Consider the following 17,131-nt stretch of genomic DNA (forward strand, 5'->3'; position numbering starts at 1 on the left):
TTACGTCGCGGCCGTCAGCCTCGAGGAAAGTCGCGAATGTTAATGACGGCTGAGTTAAGAGACAACAAGCCTTTCGCACCTGGCGACGTACTTTGGTTACGTACGAATTAATCGAACGGTCACTCAACTCAGGTAAATCCAACCGATTTCTCCACGATTAAAGTCTGATAAAAAAAAACCCCGAACGTGTCTATCTTTTTTCGACACGGACGCAGACGCCGTCGTCGACTTGGCTTGGCTGAATTTACTCGCGTCTCGCGTGCATCATCGATTGCGCGCGGGACTTTCTTCCCCTTTCCTCGCAATTTCGGATTAAACCGCCGCGGAAAAAAGTTTCATTTCCCTCACGACTCAGTTTCAGCGGTCGCTGTTTACAGCGTGTCGTATCTTCGCGAATTCCAACCACGGTTGTTTACCGAGCCACGGAAAGGGCCGCGCGAAAACTTGTGCCATTCCCCGTCGCCGTCGTCCTCGTCATCGTCGTCGTAGCTCTCGACTTTTCTTGCGTATCGCGAAACGAATCGAACGGTCGGGCTATTTTCGCGGCGACCGAGGTGGAGCGACTCCGCTCCGCCGACTTCCACGACGACAGGATAATTCGTACGATAATCGTGCCTCGTCCTCCGCCAATAATGACATTGAATGACCCGAATATTCTTCTTGGTCGTGCTTTCGCAACGCCGTGCTCAATATACGCCGATTAGATTGCGTGCGATGTCGCGATTAAACAGAAGCGACGTGTGTGCGACACGTTTGGTCGGACGTCTCATTGACCGAGCGGCGTCATCGCGATGATTTATGGACGGGTCAATCGCGCGCTGAAAGATACCATTTCGTCGAGTGACGAAAGAAGGTCGCGTTAAGATTCTCGTCAGTTAGCGGGAAGGACTAGATTTTATCGTATTAATTCAAATGATCTCCCGCGTCTCGATCAGGTCGACAATATTAATACTCTCAACCTCGAGCAATTTTTACAGTTCGAAGTCTGTCTCGTTCCAAACGATATTGAACTTCCTTTCAAATCGACGTTATTTTAGCGATGACGTATATGCTCTTATTTAAACATTGATGTGTTTCCCGATCTTTACATTTCTTAAGAATCAGTTGGATTATCACGTATCATCATGAAAATTAAGTCGACTCTGAGGAAATCGGAAGGAGCAAGGTTTACTCTCTTACAAATCCAACTTTGTTGTCTCTCAGCTTCGGATTTTTGTTCAGCGTTTGGACTCTCTTTTACTTTACGAACTTTTACAAGGAAATATATATTATAATTGCCGCATCTCCGGTGACGAGAACAATTGCTTCCAGACTTCACTCGGTGCGACGAATTGTTTCTCTCAATTCGCCGATGATAATCATTGACGTCGATTGCAGATTCGACGATGGCCGTGACGGTTACCTTGATCTCGCCGAACTGAAGCGGATGATGGAAGTCTTAGGTGCACCGCAAACACATCTCGGTCTCAAGGCGATGATCCAGGAGATCGACGAGGACGGGGACGGCCGCATATCTTTTCGTGAGGTGGGTATATTTTACTATCATCGAAAAAAAGAGCGCATCAAGATTCCGAAATAACGAACGAAGCAGAGATTAGCTCTGTCCATCACTTAGTGATCATTTTGAGCTTTTTGAAAAAGAATTGAACGGTTTAGGAGAGAGTTTATATAATATAATATAATATAATGTAGAGTGGCGTGAATTAGGACCTACAATTTTAATGGGCGTAATTCGGGACATTTGCAGTTCACACTTAATTCTTCTATATAAATAAATAATCTTATTTCTAATTTGTATATGTACTTTTGCTAATTTACAATAATAACTTTTAATAAGATTTATAGTCTTATCTTTCTCTAACATCATTTTACTTTCGTAAAAGTAAACTCTCAAAAATTGATCTCTGCTTAAAATGGCACAATTCGATACGTTTACTTTATAAAGAGAATTCACAGTTGCTGTTTGTAACATAGCGGCATTGTAACATTGCTCGTTAATAATTGACATGCAAAACGCGTACAACAAGTTTGACATGTAGCCGATGCGAGCCGATGAAATGAGCTAACGAGCATATGCACCGCGAATTGCATTTATTCGCCGCATCTTTGATGATTCCAATTCGGGCCGAGCGTTGAAACAATCGGTGGAAATCAGCGTGACAGTCGGCGTGTTGATAAATTCAAATCAGTCTCGTTCTCGCGAAAACGAATATCCGCGGCGTCATTCGACGAGAATCGCCGCAGCCGGAGGAAATATAACTCGCACCTCGAGTTCAATTTCGTTAAGTCGAGCTGCGAGGAGGAAAATGCGTTTTACCGCGAACTCGCTTGGGAAAGCGTGCCGCGGTCGGTTAACGCGCTCGGTTAGGCTCCCGAATGGCCGGTGTAAACATAACCGCCGGTCTCTGCGGCCACCCTGACCGACGATAGTGCGTTTCGCAAGTCCGCGCTTGCGGTCGTTAAAAGTATCGAGAGCCGAAATAGACTTCGCTGCGTGCGCTCCGTCGCGCAAGCCGCGCACGTGCGCGCCGGTTCCGGAGAGGAATTTTAATTTCGCGGCGAGTCTAATTTTAACGGCAGATTAAAGGCAGAATCGATGGCATTCCCGACAACCGTTTCCGCTCGCTGAAATTCGCGTTCGCGTGCCCTCGCGAGGCAGAGGGAGAAAATTATTCCGGATCTTTCGCGCGAACTTCGCGCACCGGAACCGCGTCCCTAAGCTCTTCCGTTCCTCCGCACCTCGTAAACTCCTTTTCTTCCCTCGCAGGCTCGACTGAGAGAACTTCCGTGAGACACGGAGGTTCATCATTTGTGGCGCGCGTGCACGTACGATACGCCATACGTAAAAATAGTAGACCCCATGCAATGTTTAACGTACTCCTCCGCTAGGCATACACATTCGACGATCGTGTTTATTCTCCCGAGGCACATGCGGCCGGGTGTGTGCGTCGGGGAGGGTATAGGGAGGGCGTTGGAGTGCTTCTATTTCGGTCACTTACTCGCGCGATGATGCGTTTTAAAAACTATCGAAAAACTAGCCGCGTCAGTGTGAGAGACGCGCGAAAGTGGGAAACTCGCCGTGGGAAAAAATCGCGCGAGCTCGCCCCCGGAAAAATTCCAATTAAGGCCGACCGCTCGATTTTCGATGTTAAATATCCTGCGGCTGCAAAATATGCAGAAAGACAGCCTGATATCCATCGTGTCGAGACACGATTTGCCGGAGACTCCGTAAAAAAGGAAAAGAAAAAAAGAGAGGAAAAGTAAATTAAACGGATGAATTGAAGATAGAATTACTAACGTATCCGAAGAGAAAGAGAATTCTCTCGCATTTCCTGGGAGGGGACGCCACGAATTATCGCCACGAATGCACGACGCTCGGTCTCGATTTCGTTTTCCCGGATCTTGCGAACCGCAGGGAAGGTGTTTGCGTTTCGACGCGACGGGAGAGACCGCGGTAACGCCCGCACGCGGAATCAATTGCGCCTAACCGATTTTGCAACACGCCCGCTGAATGCAGAGCACGCGAAACGCCGGCAGAAACTTTCGCTGTTAACGCAACCTCCGCGCAACGCGAGCCAACGTAAGCTGTAAGCCGAGAAGGTGCTCCCGAAGGAAAAGCGCGCGCGGCGCCCATGCGAAATGCGAAGCGCGGACAACAATCGCGCGTGACATTCCGCGTTTCGCAAACAAAGCGCGCACAGGTCGCGATTCGATCCCGGCTTCGAATATGCGGCTCGCGTTGGGCGCGAATGTGTGATTCATTGCGCGATACGCGCGCGCGCGCGCGGGAGTAGCGGCAGCGCTCGGCTTACTCACCTTCCTCTTACTCATCGTCCGTTATGAATTACCGTAAAACCCTTGTGACACGCATGTCGCCCCTCTCGGCCGCGAATCGCGGCTTTGCACCGTTTAATGAGAATCACTCCGTCGTCTCTTATCAAGCGCGCAATCGCGCTCCCTCGATTCGGCGGCGATAAAAATGCCGCGCGAAGTAGCGTGACACGAAAATGACGCGAGCTGCGGAGAAGCCACAGGAACTCTGGATTCTCTCTTCCGGTTGTTCCGCTTGAGTGTTGGCAAAAATTTCGCGCGTGTCCTACGGAAGATCTCACGCAAAGTTGCTCGCCAATAGTAGTGAGACGTGATCCTCCGCGGTTGGCCGTTCTCTCGAAAGTTTGCCCGTGCCACCATAATTCTGATTGCCGCTCAATACGTGGTAACACCTTGTTACAGTTTCTGCTGATCTATCGCAAGGCGCGCGCTGGTGAGTTAGAACGGGATTCCGGATTGAGCCAGCTGGCCAGACTCACCGAAGTCGACGTCGATGAGGTCGGAGTTACCGGTGCTAAACACTTTTTCGAGGCCAAGGTATGTATTTCCACATTCCATCATCCTCCTCGATAACGAGATTCCTCTCGCCGAAGAGGCTCCTGCTTTTCCTGCTAATGTTTTTCAGTTCATGAGGAAAAAGAATGGTGGAATTAGTGTGAGGATGAACTGACTGTGTTTCCGCCGGAGGAAGTTAAATCTCTGATTCATCGAGCTGAATTTAGTTCGCAGGCATTTTGAAATTCTCTTCCGGTCAGCCGAAATATGTATAATTTCGGTTTTCCATTATCTGGGAACCGGATGAGAGCTTTAAAAGAATCGTAAGGAAGAGGAAGATTTTTTTGTCGGGGGACATTCCTTTATGTTTAGTCAATTGTTCTCAGTTATCTCGACCGTGTTTCGAAGCAATCGAACGTTTAGATGAATGTTTTCGTTCGCGGTGTAACACAGAGATCTCGTCTCTCGTCGTTGAGTTCTCGTCTGCTCCTTGTTCAGTGACACGAACTGAGATGTTATTTTGTGTACAAATGTAATAAAATTTTGTCCGATATTCGGGAGACTCCGAAAATTTTTTCAGAGATTTCTTCTAATCGTTCGTGATTATCGTTTTTAAGATAATTTCTACTGCTGTAAAAAATTGTCGAGATTAGTGGGCTCTCAGCGACGAGGAAAATAATATAGTCCCTTATCAAATCCTGCTCAGCCGTACAATCACACAGGAGATCCCGGACACAACACACGCGGCTTCCTATGCGCACGGACGTAAATGACACATGCCAGGCCCAGAAAGTTACTTTAGCGTGTCACGAGCTGAAAAAAATGTACGCGCGAGAGCGTAACCCGACCGAGTTGTACTTGGTGCGCGCTTCGATTAACGCATTCTTGATCTATCCTGTTTTTCTTTTTGCTTTTGCAGATCGAACAGCTTCGAAAGGCGTCGAAATTCGAGGACGAAATTCGCATGGAGCAGGAGGAGCGAAAGCGAGAGGAGGAGGAAAAAGCGGCGAGGCGGGAGCAATTCCGGCAGAAAGCTGCTCTCTTCGGCAATAATTAAGCGACGAAGGAACACGCGAAAGCAGCAACCAGCACCTCGAGTCGTTGTTAGAAACTACGACGTAGAATCGCCGTCTAGATCGTTAGGTTTATATCCCCCGATGCTCTCGAAGCAGAGCGAGCGGTCGCGATATCGAGCATCGCCGACGAGTGCGACTCTATAAAGAATTTAAGTGCGCGCTCCGGAGCGACGTGAAATCGCGGCACGCTCACGACGGTGATTGTTCGTCGAACTGCCGGAGCACGGATCGAAGCACCGTGGTATAATTACAACAAGTCCCGTTTTCTCTTGCATTTTAATATCGAGACATAAACTTGACGAAACCGTAAAACGTAAAACGCTTTTGATCCCTGCTCCGGAGACAGGAATAGAATGTTTTCAATATCGTGCTTCGGGCGCGTTAACATGTCACGTCTATGAATAAATGACGATAAGGAGATAGATAGTGAGTTTTTTTCGGAGAGGCGCTATTTTAATTCTATATTTTTTTATGCTACATGGCGATTGTCACATTCGTATCACGTTATTGTGGAAAGTTTCTGATTCAGATATATACACGTGAAAACTTTGTGTAGAAAAGTCGGAGATATTTTGAATGTTATTGATGACTAGTTGTTCGATGTATGTCTATTCTACGGAGACAATTTCAAATCTGACACAAAGTTCTTACTTTATGATGCACTGCAACCTTCGTGCATAAAACAATTAAGCGCAAACTCTAGATTGTTGTATCTGCAGTTTTAGCTACGGTATTACTGTTAAAGTTGTCAACGGACCTAACAATCGTAAGAGCGAAATTTGAGATTCAGAGAGCGTGATTTAGTAATCTTGCGTAAATTGTTGTTTAACATAGATATAAATATATTGACGGAGATGTAAACTCCGATGAAATCCGAAGACGTTAACCTTGAAGAATTGATCCTTCTTGTTGTGACCATTAAAGGACTGTTGGTAGATTATATTCTTTCCTACAGTTTAGTCGAAGAGAGAATTAAGAAACGATGGATTAAAAAGAAGATTGAATATAAGAATCGATATTGCATTATTCCAGGGGATGATCTTGAAGACTCTCGATCTCTTTCCGGTAGCGTGAAATTTACTTCGCTGGCGTATGTACTTTAATTTTAATTACGATGATTATTTCTCGATTGCGTTAACATTGATTTTATCGCGTTAACTGACGCACACACTAAATATATGTTTCTAATACGGTGTATAGCATAAGAGATACGTATGTAGGTCGTATGTATGCAATTGTATGTTGTAAATATCTTTGCTTATTTTTAACAACAAAATATTGAATATTTGCCCAACGATTTGTTACCATTACAATGTTTTGTGTTTCATTCATATAATTCTAACAAATATTTTACTATGCTTGACTGACAAGAGACTGATTAATATTCCTTGTTTATCGGGTCGTTATTTCTGCATTAAATAAAGCGAAAAATATAAAAATACTAAAAATGTTAAACAAATTCGAATTCCGTCGTAATCCGAAGGAACTTTCATTTTTCTATTTTAATGAACTTCATATATATTATACATTGTTATATTTATTATTATATTATTATCATATATTTTATCGCTTATATGACATACAATGTATTGCTTATGAGATACATATGATATTTCAGATGGAACTTTGTACATAATATTAGAAAATTTCGGACATCTATTTTAGGAAGCGCATAGATTTATAAGCTATAGACTGTAAATATAGACTCTTTATTTTGTTGCGTCGATTTCTTACAGATTTGATTAGAGAGTGAAATGATTATACCGGCGTTATATTGATATTGTGATATAGAAATTACATCGTGCTATCGTCGTTGACAGAAAAGAAACCGACTAAGTAATGTAAAGTGAAGCAAATAACTGATATAATATTTACACGCAAAAGTTTTTTTCGTTCCCTATAATATATCCTTCTTCTTCGCCTTTCAATATTTAAACATATAAATATAACATGCATGTCATGAGATACATAAATTTGTATAATATGTTTTATTATTCAAACATGATAGTGCGTTTTAAATATAACATGCATGTCGTGAGATACATAAATTTGTATAAAATGTCTTATTATTCAAACATGATAGTGCGTTTTAAAAGTTCGTAGAATATTACCTAATATCCCTGATAACACATGTTCTCCTGGGAACGTTCTCTGGACATCTGTGCTATTAGGGATGACTTCTACATAATGTGCATATATAACATTCATTAGATATTTTTAATTTTAAATTTGATATTTTTAAAATAAAATTACAATATTTATAATTTGCTGTCATTTGATAGACTGTTAAGTTTTCAAATAAATTTTTGTAGAGTCTTTTTTGTTGGCCTCCGAAGCCATTTGATGTGGTTTTTGTCACTACACGTAATTTTTGACTATTGGGACTGCGTACACGTAGTCCCTGTTTTTACTACACTTCACCATTGCTTTGCTTTAACATTCTAATATCTGATTATCTTAATTTATCGTACAACGTCGTTTGGGAATTCGCTTTAATAAGCGCCTGGAGCCAATATTGAAAGAGAGAGAGAGAGAGAGAGAGACAGAGAGAGAGAGAGAGAGAGAGAGAGAGAGAGAGAGAGAGAGAAAGAGAGAAATTTTTGTGACCGCAGTAAAAAACCTAGAAAGGCTGAGAGACAATTGAAGAAGAATGTAAAGAAAATCAACAGAGATATCTAAATATTCAATACATAACAGTAGTTCTTTCTTTCTGTACGATAATGATAGTAAAGATAAATAAAGCAATTAATAAAATAATAAGTAAATTAATTTAATAAAGTTTATTAAAGTAATTTAGAATAATATGCTATATAATGGTAAAGACATCAATTTTTTTTACAGAAGTATAGTCGAATTTTCGAATGATAATAAATTTGGTTCGCTTATATTTTAGCGTTGTGTTTTCTAAACACAACTAATTATAATAGATTACTATATATACATATAGCATCTGCACATTAATTTTCTAAATGTTCCTTACGAAATTTCCCATCTTTCAATAAAAATATCCACGAAGTTCTATTGGTGCAGGCGACAAGACCTAAGTACCGTGGCTCATGTTTCCAAGCTCATGTTCCAAGAGATAACTTAAATTTTCGCGGGCAAACAAAGATGTATTTGCGAATTCGATTTTTGAATTCTAAATGGATGGATGAAGAAACATGATTACAACTTTGAAAATGTTAATAACATAAATAAAATGTGATAACATAAAATAAAAAGACGAAGAAATAATTTCTAAGGTAAAAGACAAGTCGATATTTTTTATATTAATTTAGTCATCAAAGCTGAATGCAATTGGTGCGCTTTTCGAACGCACTTACTAGCTGCGTTCGGGGAGGCAAACAAAAAACTTTGGCGGCTCAACAGAATTTGCTGAGTCTTGCATTAACCCTGGTCTACAATAGGTAATTTAATACGTTCATTGCCAAACTGAAAATTTGAATTTCGTGTGGTGGCCAAAGTTATTTTTTCTTTTTTTTTCAACAGACGATGGCTGGAGGCCATCCCCCCTCCACGAGAGTTCGATCCCTTCCCCAGTGGCCTATGTATGTAAACATCACGCGCCGTTTCGCCTATTCTATCCCGCATAGAAACTCGTTAGCGACTCGTTATAGCGATCACGCGACATCGCGTGAATGGCAATGAATATGTTAAGCTTTAAGCGATAAGAAATTAACCAATGGCAGTCGATTATTTTCCACACATTCAACTGTAATTGGTTAACTTCTTATAACTTAAAACTTAAATCACCTATTGTAGACCAGGGCTTAACGCGCATGCACGAATTTTCCCTTTTCAGCAATCATACTAGTTGATAATTTCTCAGTTCATCATTGAATATCATTGAGTGTATTCGAGTGTATTCGTAACAACCTGTGTAGTCTATGTAGTAAACGTATAGTCTGTAAAACGAAGAGAACTTGCAATATAAATCAATAAGAGGTAAATACTTTCATTAATTTAATTTTTCTATAAATTCTTGTATGTACAATATGATGTCAATAATATTTATAACGTTATCAGCCATAACCTTAATCTTATACTATGAATATATTTATTTTTATATGGAACAACAGATAAATACTTCACACGTGCAATTCGCCATAATTTATAAATTGTATAAAGTATTAATATCATGTTTATCTATATAGCAACTATCTATAAATATATATATAATTTTTAATACTACATAATATCTATAAAATAGTAGCACCATCAATAACCATACGATATAACGGTATTATAAATATGAACCCTAGTAGCATACTTCATTGGCGTTACATTGGTGTTACATTGGCTATGGTGACATAAATTGGGGTTACATTGACCCAGTGTATCCCAATATACAGCCAATATTGGTTAAACATTAAATTATAATATATCGCCAATATTGCATAGCATTGTTATACCAATATTGACTTATATTGGGGATACATCGGCCAATATTGGGGGTCCAATTTGTAGCCAATATTGGCCCAACAATATGTGCTACCAGGGAATAATGTCATTTGTCAGCTAACTAGCTAGCAGTATCATCAGTTGAAGAACATATGAATTATTCCATTTGTTGTTCACTAGTCATATAAATGGTATTTATTGCAATATGTTGTACATTGGTTCATTTAATACATATATATATTTGTTTTAATTTAAAATAAATAATCCATCTAAAACCATTGCCCTATTATTGTGGTTCTTGACATGAAAACATCTCCCTGTTATTGTAGTTTTTGACATGGAAAGTACCAACTCCACAGAGAATATCAGAATGGCATTAGTACAGGTATACAAATATTTCTTAAGGTGATACTTTTCAAAAAGTGGTAGAATCAAAGAAATTTGTAATATATAATAATATATAATATATAAAAGAGATACATATTTTATAGATAGAAAAGTTGGTGAAGCTATATACAACATTAGCTGCTACTCCATCTTTAAGCAATGTAAGAATTCTGAATTCATTAAATAACAACTTAATCATACAAAGCAAATGGACGCAGAGAAATTTGGAGACAAAGAACAATCAACGTTTCCTGATAGATCATATCATTAAATCTGACTGTACTGAGATTTCCTCTAGTTTTCCAGTTGATATTACTACAGAGTATGCAATTTTAATATATTATCATTTAGTAATATATATATATATATATATAAGATAAATAATTATATATATATATATATATTATATATATATATAATATAAATAAATTATTCTCAATTTAGGCTCATGTCCACTATGACACATGATGAAAAATTTAAAGCTGTTTTGCGGCAAGTTACAATTGACAATTCTAAAAAGGAATTTATAGAAATCTGGGATAAACAGTATATGGTGAAAAATTATGATCTCTCAGCTTTGGATGTCCATGGCAGTGTTTATACAGACAGTAAGACAACTTTCACCGACTTAGTTTTATAAAATATATATTATATTAATTGTGTAAACATTTTGCTGCAGATGAATTTAGTTCTTTTAAGTGGTCTCCGGATAGTACTAAACTTCTTTACATAGCAGAAAAGAAACTTCCCAAGACAGAACCATTTTATAAGCAAAAACCTCAGAACAAGAAGGACAATAAAGATGATGAAACAGTAATTGCTGTAAGTGCTCTGCTTTACTACTTATTTAGATTACCATGTTTTTATCTATCTCTATATATCTCTATATATGTTTGTTTTATATTATACAGGGTAATGAATATATCTATAAACCTCATTGGGGAGAACAGCTGGTAGATAAACATCGCCCTGTTATTGTGATTCTTGATACGATATTAGAAACAATCACAACATTATCTGAAGTACCAGATGATCTTTCTCCTGCTCAAGTAATCTGGACAAAAGAACAGGATATAATTGGTGTAGCTTGGAAACATGAGCCACGGTACTTAGGTCTTGTCGCCTGCACCAATAGAACTTCGTGGATATTTTTATTGAAAGATGGGAAATTTCGTAAGGAACATTTAGAAAATTAATGTGCAGATGCTATATGTATATATAGTAAAAAAAATTGTAATTTTTATCGTGTAGAAAAATTATCTGATGATAAGTGTGCTGTGCATAGCCCTAGAATTAGCCCTAGTGGAGATTATCTCGTTTGGATAGAGAGAAATGTTACTAATATGCATCATAACACTCAAAGACTTATGTTGCGCGATCTAAGATCCAAAGAAACGAAGGTAATATATAAAAAATCGGATTAAATTACAAAGAGAAGATATATATATATATGGTATATTAATGATATGAAAAATTTCATTGTTTCGTACATAGAATAGCATAATTGTGGATATTGTGCAAACGAGCGAAACAATTAAAAAAAACAAGCAGTTTTATGGAATATATGGTCGTTTATCAGATCGTTGTTGGAGCGATGACGAACATTTATTCTTCAGTACTCCTCAGAAGAATAATATTTTCTCATATATTGTAAACATAAGTAAGCAGCTAGATATTAGAATTAATAACAACTTAATAGCGTTAATATATCCTCATTGCACGATATAAACGAATTTGTTGAATTTACAGAAACAAAAACTATGGTTGAGATACAAAATGAAAGTGGCAGCCTTAATATACTAGATGTAAAAGAAAATGCAATTGCATTTTTAAGTACATCTTTAACACAACCTCCATGCCTCATGGTAGGTTGTTTCCAACATACTGAACTGAATACTGGTGATATTCCAAAAACAGTGATTACAACACCACTAGATCTTGGTCTAGATAAGTATATGTACGAAGGCAATGAATATACTTATGACAACGATGACGAAATAAGTAAGTAAACTGCACATTTTTATCGGCGTTATTTTCTTTCGCGGCTATTTGCCGCGAAAGAAGATAAAATAAATGACATTCCTCTTTGTTTTCAGAACAATTCAACTTTATTTACTTCGGCCCCAAAAGTGGAAAAACTAAGTCAGTACCTTTTATAATCGTACCACATGGAGGCCCTCACAGCAATTATGCAAACACATTTTCTTTGGATTTCTCTTTCTTGGTATCATCAGGTAATAAGTGTACATATCGTTCTCTGCAAGATCAGAAAAAAGTTATCCGTTTACTGATGAATTATGTGAACTTTAGGTTTCGCGCTAGTTCTGGTGAATTACCGAGGTTCCACAGGAATGGGAGCCGCGACCGTGGAGTTTCTCGAAGGAAGAGTGGGAAATGTAGACGTGAAAGACTGTATAACTGCTGCGGAAGAGTCGTCGAAGAAGTATCCTTGGCTCGACCCCAAACGTATAGGTCTTTGCGGTGGATCACACGGTGGATTCTTAGTAACGCACTTGAGCGCACAAGCTCCGGTGAGCGAATGAGATATTAAGTTTATACAAGTTCCTAAATCTAATTTTCAATTACTACGCGGACATCGATATGTAATATCTATTTTCGTTCTTAGGACATGTTCAAAGCAGTAGTCGCAAGAAATCCAGTGGTCAATATCGCCCTTATGTTCCACACGTCGGATATCCCAGATTGGTAAAGAGACACTTGCTCTTATTAGTTACGCTCTATTCACGTCCTTAATTATTCAATGTCCTATTTGTATTTCAGTCGCAATGCTCTGTCTAAGGATGAGAAAATAAAATGTCTTCATGATGTGTAAGCTTAATTGTTACTTCAAATGTATCCAATTCATTAGGCATTTTTTTATTTAATCTTGACTGAAATACAGCTTTTCTCTCGATTGAGGTATATGCGTATGGATTATATAGGAGTAACTCGAATGGACGTGCTGTCGCTAAACGTCAAGCTGGTACTTGCACGATGAATGTGATTAAACTTTCTGTTATAGGTGCTGTGCGACTACGGGCATTACCTGCAACGTTTTAGAAAGTGGCGGTGAACCCGATCCCCTTTTGTACACGAAAATGTTAGAATGTTCGCCTATTGCTCATGTCAACAAAGTTAAGGCACCGACCTTGGTCTCTATCGGAACGAGCGATCTGAGAGTGCCGTGCTCGAGTGGAAAGTCGTGGTATCATCGTCTTAAGACCAACAACGTGAAGACCAAGTAATAAATCATTCAGATTTATTGTGCTTAAGCACAATATGTAGATTAGACACTTTATTGTCACACACATTATGTTTTTACTAAAATAATTACTGGTACAATTGCAGACTACTCGTCTACGATGATAATCATCAGTTATCCAGCGGGCCAGCTGAAATCGATCACATCATCAACGATTGTATCTGGTTACTCGAGCATTTGAAGAAGGATGATGACGCAGAACTCGAAAACGAGGAATAAATCTTCCTGTGTTTGATTTCAAACATATGTATATGTATGTAAAGATCTTTATTATCACAAATTTTCAGAATATATATAAATATATGAATATATATATATATATATACGCAATATTATTACATATATACTTTTCACAAAGAACAATATTCGTTCTCCAAAATATACACACACATTTGTAGAATTTGTATATTGTTATATAAAATTTGTATACTTTATATATACGTATATATAAGTTATTGTAAACACGACGCATATGCCAAGTCGTTTTTCGAAATATATTTCAATATAAGCGAGTTTAAGAATCGCTCTCGCAAATGTGCACCTATAAGATACATTCGAGAATCTTGTCAAATTGTAATTCCATTGCTTTATCAAGATCATCATATCAATCATCAGATTTAACGCTATCAACTTGGTAAATATATCGTGACTGTGTATATACGAGATATAAATGATAACAGCTACCGGTAGAATACAATTTTCAACTACACGTTAAGAAATTAACATATTTAAGGAAATTAAAATACTGCATCGTTACGATGTAAGAAATTACGATTGTTTCGTCGAATATCAAAAAGCCACTCCTAGGCTCTTGTTTCTTGATTGTCATCAGGATTTCTGATGTATAACTTAACAAAATCTTCATATATTATCCATATTAGTTCTTTCTATATTTATTACAAAATATTACAAAACATAAGATGTAAAAATTTAGGAATATGACGAGTTTATAAATAAAATTATACAAAAAGGCGAGAAAGGGAAAAGGGCGCAGCGGATGCACCGATGCATTTAAGCTTTCCCAATACCTCTGAAAAGCCCTTTGCTCTGCTTACGAGCTATACGAAAGGGCAGAAGAACATTATAACTAAACTGCACCTAAGTTCAAAACCTTAACCGCATGTGTTTCTCGTAATCTCACTCTAATATATAAATCTCACTAATATATAAAAAACAAACGAGTACGTTACACATTGTTAATGATAATAATGCATATAATGATACAATCAAATATGCGGAGGAGCTGCGAGTCCCGATTGCGAGAGGTTAAAGGATTGCACCGGCCGAATCTAGTATAATCGAGATCGACGTTACGTACATTCATCGATTCATGAAGACCCTTCAATTCGCAACAGACTCCTTGCTTCGTGCTGTTTTGCAGAAGACTGCAGGAGCCTGAGAAGAGGACAAATGCGGTCGTGTACGACATGCACGCTTGTTCGGCCACGTTGTTGGCTGCGCGTGCACAACGCGACGTCTAATTAAAACATTAGACGACGCGTTGATAAGTTGAGACACGTCTAAACACGATTGAATAACTTACGATCTGGCAGGATTACTTTGTTCTGGGAACAACGAATCATAACTGGGCGGCAGGTCCTTGTCCGCGACAGGGGAGGAAACTGCGACCTCCAGCATGGGAGCGGTAGGTACCGCGCGATTAGCCGGACCCTCAACGTCCGGCGGCAACGAGCCCGGCCTCGAACACACGTTTGGTCCGGCGCAATCCGACGACCAGCACAGCTTCTGCGAGCGCTTGCAGATCCACAAGCACATGACAAAGATGATGAAGCACAGGATCACCGTGGTGACTGCACCCACGGTGACCTCGGTAGTGGTATCTTCTCGGGATAGCACGTCCGTGTCTGGTGGACAATCTCTCTCGTCATCGCATATACTCTTAACACAATTGTGAATCCCGTCGCAGATGTACTCCTTCCGAATACAGGTATTGAGGCCGACCGATGTAAATTGATGTTCATTTACTGTGCTACATTCTATAAGCAGATCAGTTAACAAGATTAATCTATAATTTTGTATCCTCCTTAGTATCCTATAAGTTAAAATTATATAAATGTGTTCAACGTACTTCTGAATGGTGTATAAATTATTTTCAGATCCAAAGATTGACCCTTTGGTACACTTTCCTTTGAAATAAATATCTCAGTTTCTAGTTTTCCTGCGTGGTTGAAAATTTGTTCGAATTCGCTATTACTGTGACCATGTGCGGATGTACTACTTGTAGAGTAGTATGGCGAGTTCAGATTTACTGTCCCACAGAATTTGCCAGTTTGGAAACCATCACTCCTTTTAAACTAATGAAGCATCTGTTAAAAACCTAATGTTACGAGTATCAATTGCAATTGCTTCACTTAAGGTGCAGTCTAAAGCAATTCTTTGCTCCGCCAATATCTGTTGTAAATTTTTTTAATATAACATAATTTAATATGCATATTTCATTTACATGTAAATTGGATCTACTCAGTTCTGACAAACTTCATCAATTGATATTGGATAAACAAGAGACTTTGATTGGCTCTTGAAATAAGCTAAAATATTTTGAAAAAGTTACATCTATGAGTTACATCTATGAGTATTTCAAATTTGTAAGTCCACTACAATTACAAGAGCGTATCATTGAAAACCTTATGTGATGCATGAAAGCTAAGAATATACATTTGAATCTAGTACAAATATCACTAATAAGGTTATAAGTTAAATACAATAATAGGATAAATAGGATTAATTTGATTAGCCTACTATAAGAATATAGTCTACTACAAAGAGAAACAAACAGAAACTAAGAACGTCATTCATAATAGGATCTTATATCTAGGACTGCCCAAATTCATCTTCCAATTCTTCCCAGTTAATTAAATGATTCACTTAGTATATATTTGATGAACTTAAAATGATCTTAAATGTAAAAACCAATTATAAATATCGCCCTAGAAGCTAAAGCTTTCTCAGTACAGATATATCAGCAGTTTTCAATACTGGAGAAGATTAACCAGTTAACACAGTACTCACACGTATGAATCATCTATAACTCACCCGTACATAATCCAGGCAATTGGTACCGTTGAGACGGAAAAACATGTTGTGAATAATAGCAATGAGACCCTCCTCCTTGGCAGTTTTGAAGGTAAATTTGCAATGGCGATCGTAATTAACGATCCACCGATCGAACAAGTGCTTGGACCCGACGATCACCGCGGTGACATTGCGTATGTCGTGCGTATGTCCTCTGTTCATCGAGTGGCAGATCTTCTCGTTCTCAAGACCATCTGAAACCGGGACACGAAAATAAGGTTATGAACAAACACGAGATCTCGTGTATGATTCCGTGGATACTTACACTCATAGTAATTGTTATAACGCACGCACCAACAGAGGTGCGCGACCATGCTCGATAGCAGGATCAGCAGATAAACGTCCAGCTGATAGGCCATTTTCATAACAAAATGAAACCGTGTCACAAAGCCATATAGAAGACACGCGCGAAGAACTGCGCGGCCAAACCAGAATCAGCGATGACGAAGCGTCGTTTGCTCCGCACTGAACCTGCGGAATTCTTTTCGTAGAATTGAGCGGCCGGAGCCGATTCTGCGTCGTCGTTACCGCAAAGGTGCATCACCCTTCAGGGGAGCGACGAACGATTCAGTCCGACGTCACTCGA

General features: G+C 39.0%; 3 protein-coding genes across 5 annotated transcripts in view; 2 read left to right on the plus strand and 1 right to left on the minus strand.

Moving 5' to 3' along the window:
- The window catches only part of Swip-1 (EF-hand domain-containing protein D2 homolog Swip-1), a 19,691-nt gene extending 13,606 nt beyond the window's left edge, over nucleotides 1–6,085 (plus strand). Inside the window, exons 2-4 of the mRNA XM_019842057.2 lie at nucleotides 1,378–1,525; nucleotides 4,234–4,368; nucleotides 5,246–6,085. Of these exons, the coding sequence (XP_019697616.1) occupies nucleotides 1,378–1,525; nucleotides 4,234–4,368; nucleotides 5,246–5,383 (421 nt within the window). The 3' untranslated portion in view covers nucleotides 5,384–6,085. The remainder of the gene's footprint in view (nucleotides 1–1,377; nucleotides 1,526–4,233; nucleotides 4,369–5,245) is intronic.
- Nucleotides 6,086–8,684: 2,599 nt separating this feature from the next.
- Nucleotides 8,685–13,837, plus strand: LOC105184645 (acylamino-acid-releasing enzyme). Of its 2 annotated transcripts, XM_011143551.3 has the most exons (15): nucleotides 8,685–9,347; nucleotides 10,133–10,188; nucleotides 10,295–10,512; nucleotides 10,635–10,798; nucleotides 10,870–11,012; nucleotides 11,102–11,363; nucleotides 11,442–11,590; nucleotides 11,685–11,850; nucleotides 11,940–12,191; nucleotides 12,287–12,424; nucleotides 12,501–12,721; nucleotides 12,817–12,896; nucleotides 12,972–13,019; nucleotides 13,213–13,431; nucleotides 13,539–13,837. In XM_011143551.3, exons 2-15 carry the CDS (start codon nucleotides 10,141–10,143, stop codon nucleotides 13,669–13,671), a joined length of 2,241 nt encoding a protein of 746 aa, XP_011141853.1. In that variant the 5' UTR covers nucleotides 8,685–9,347; nucleotides 10,133–10,140; the 3' UTR covers nucleotides 13,672–13,837. The 2 variants fall into 2 exon arrangements, with proteins under 2 accessions (XP_011141853.1, XP_011141861.1); XM_011143559.3 differs by lacking the exon at nucleotides 12,972–13,019 and having other exon boundaries at nucleotides 8,687–9,347.
- A 296-nt stretch (nucleotides 13,838–14,133) lies between these two features.
- On the minus strand, nucleotides 14,134–17,112 carry LOC105184658 (uncharacterized). 2 transcript variants are annotated; one of them, XM_011143569.3, is made up of 5 exons: nucleotides 16,811–17,112; nucleotides 16,507–16,739; nucleotides 15,542–15,767; nucleotides 14,996–15,449; nucleotides 14,134–14,847 (listed from the first exon to the last, which is right to left on the minus strand). In XM_011143569.3, exons 1-5 carry the CDS (start codon nucleotides 16,908–16,910, stop codon nucleotides 14,781–14,783), a joined length of 1,080 nt encoding a protein of 359 aa, XP_011141871.1. In that variant the 5' UTR covers nucleotides 16,911–17,112; the 3' UTR covers nucleotides 14,134–14,780. The 2 variants fall into 2 exon arrangements, with proteins under 2 accessions (XP_011141871.1, XP_025154116.1); XM_025298331.1 differs by having other exon boundaries at nucleotides 14,134–15,449.
- Nucleotides 17,113–17,131: the final 19 nt, after the last annotated feature.

This window comes from Harpegnathos saltator, unplaced genomic scaffold (genome assembly GCF_003227715.2).
Source record: "Harpegnathos saltator strain DR-91 unplaced genomic scaffold, Hsal_v8.6 scaffold213, whole genome shotgun sequence".
Taxonomy (NCBI): Eukaryota; Metazoa; Arthropoda; class Insecta; order Hymenoptera; family Formicidae; genus Harpegnathos; species Harpegnathos saltator.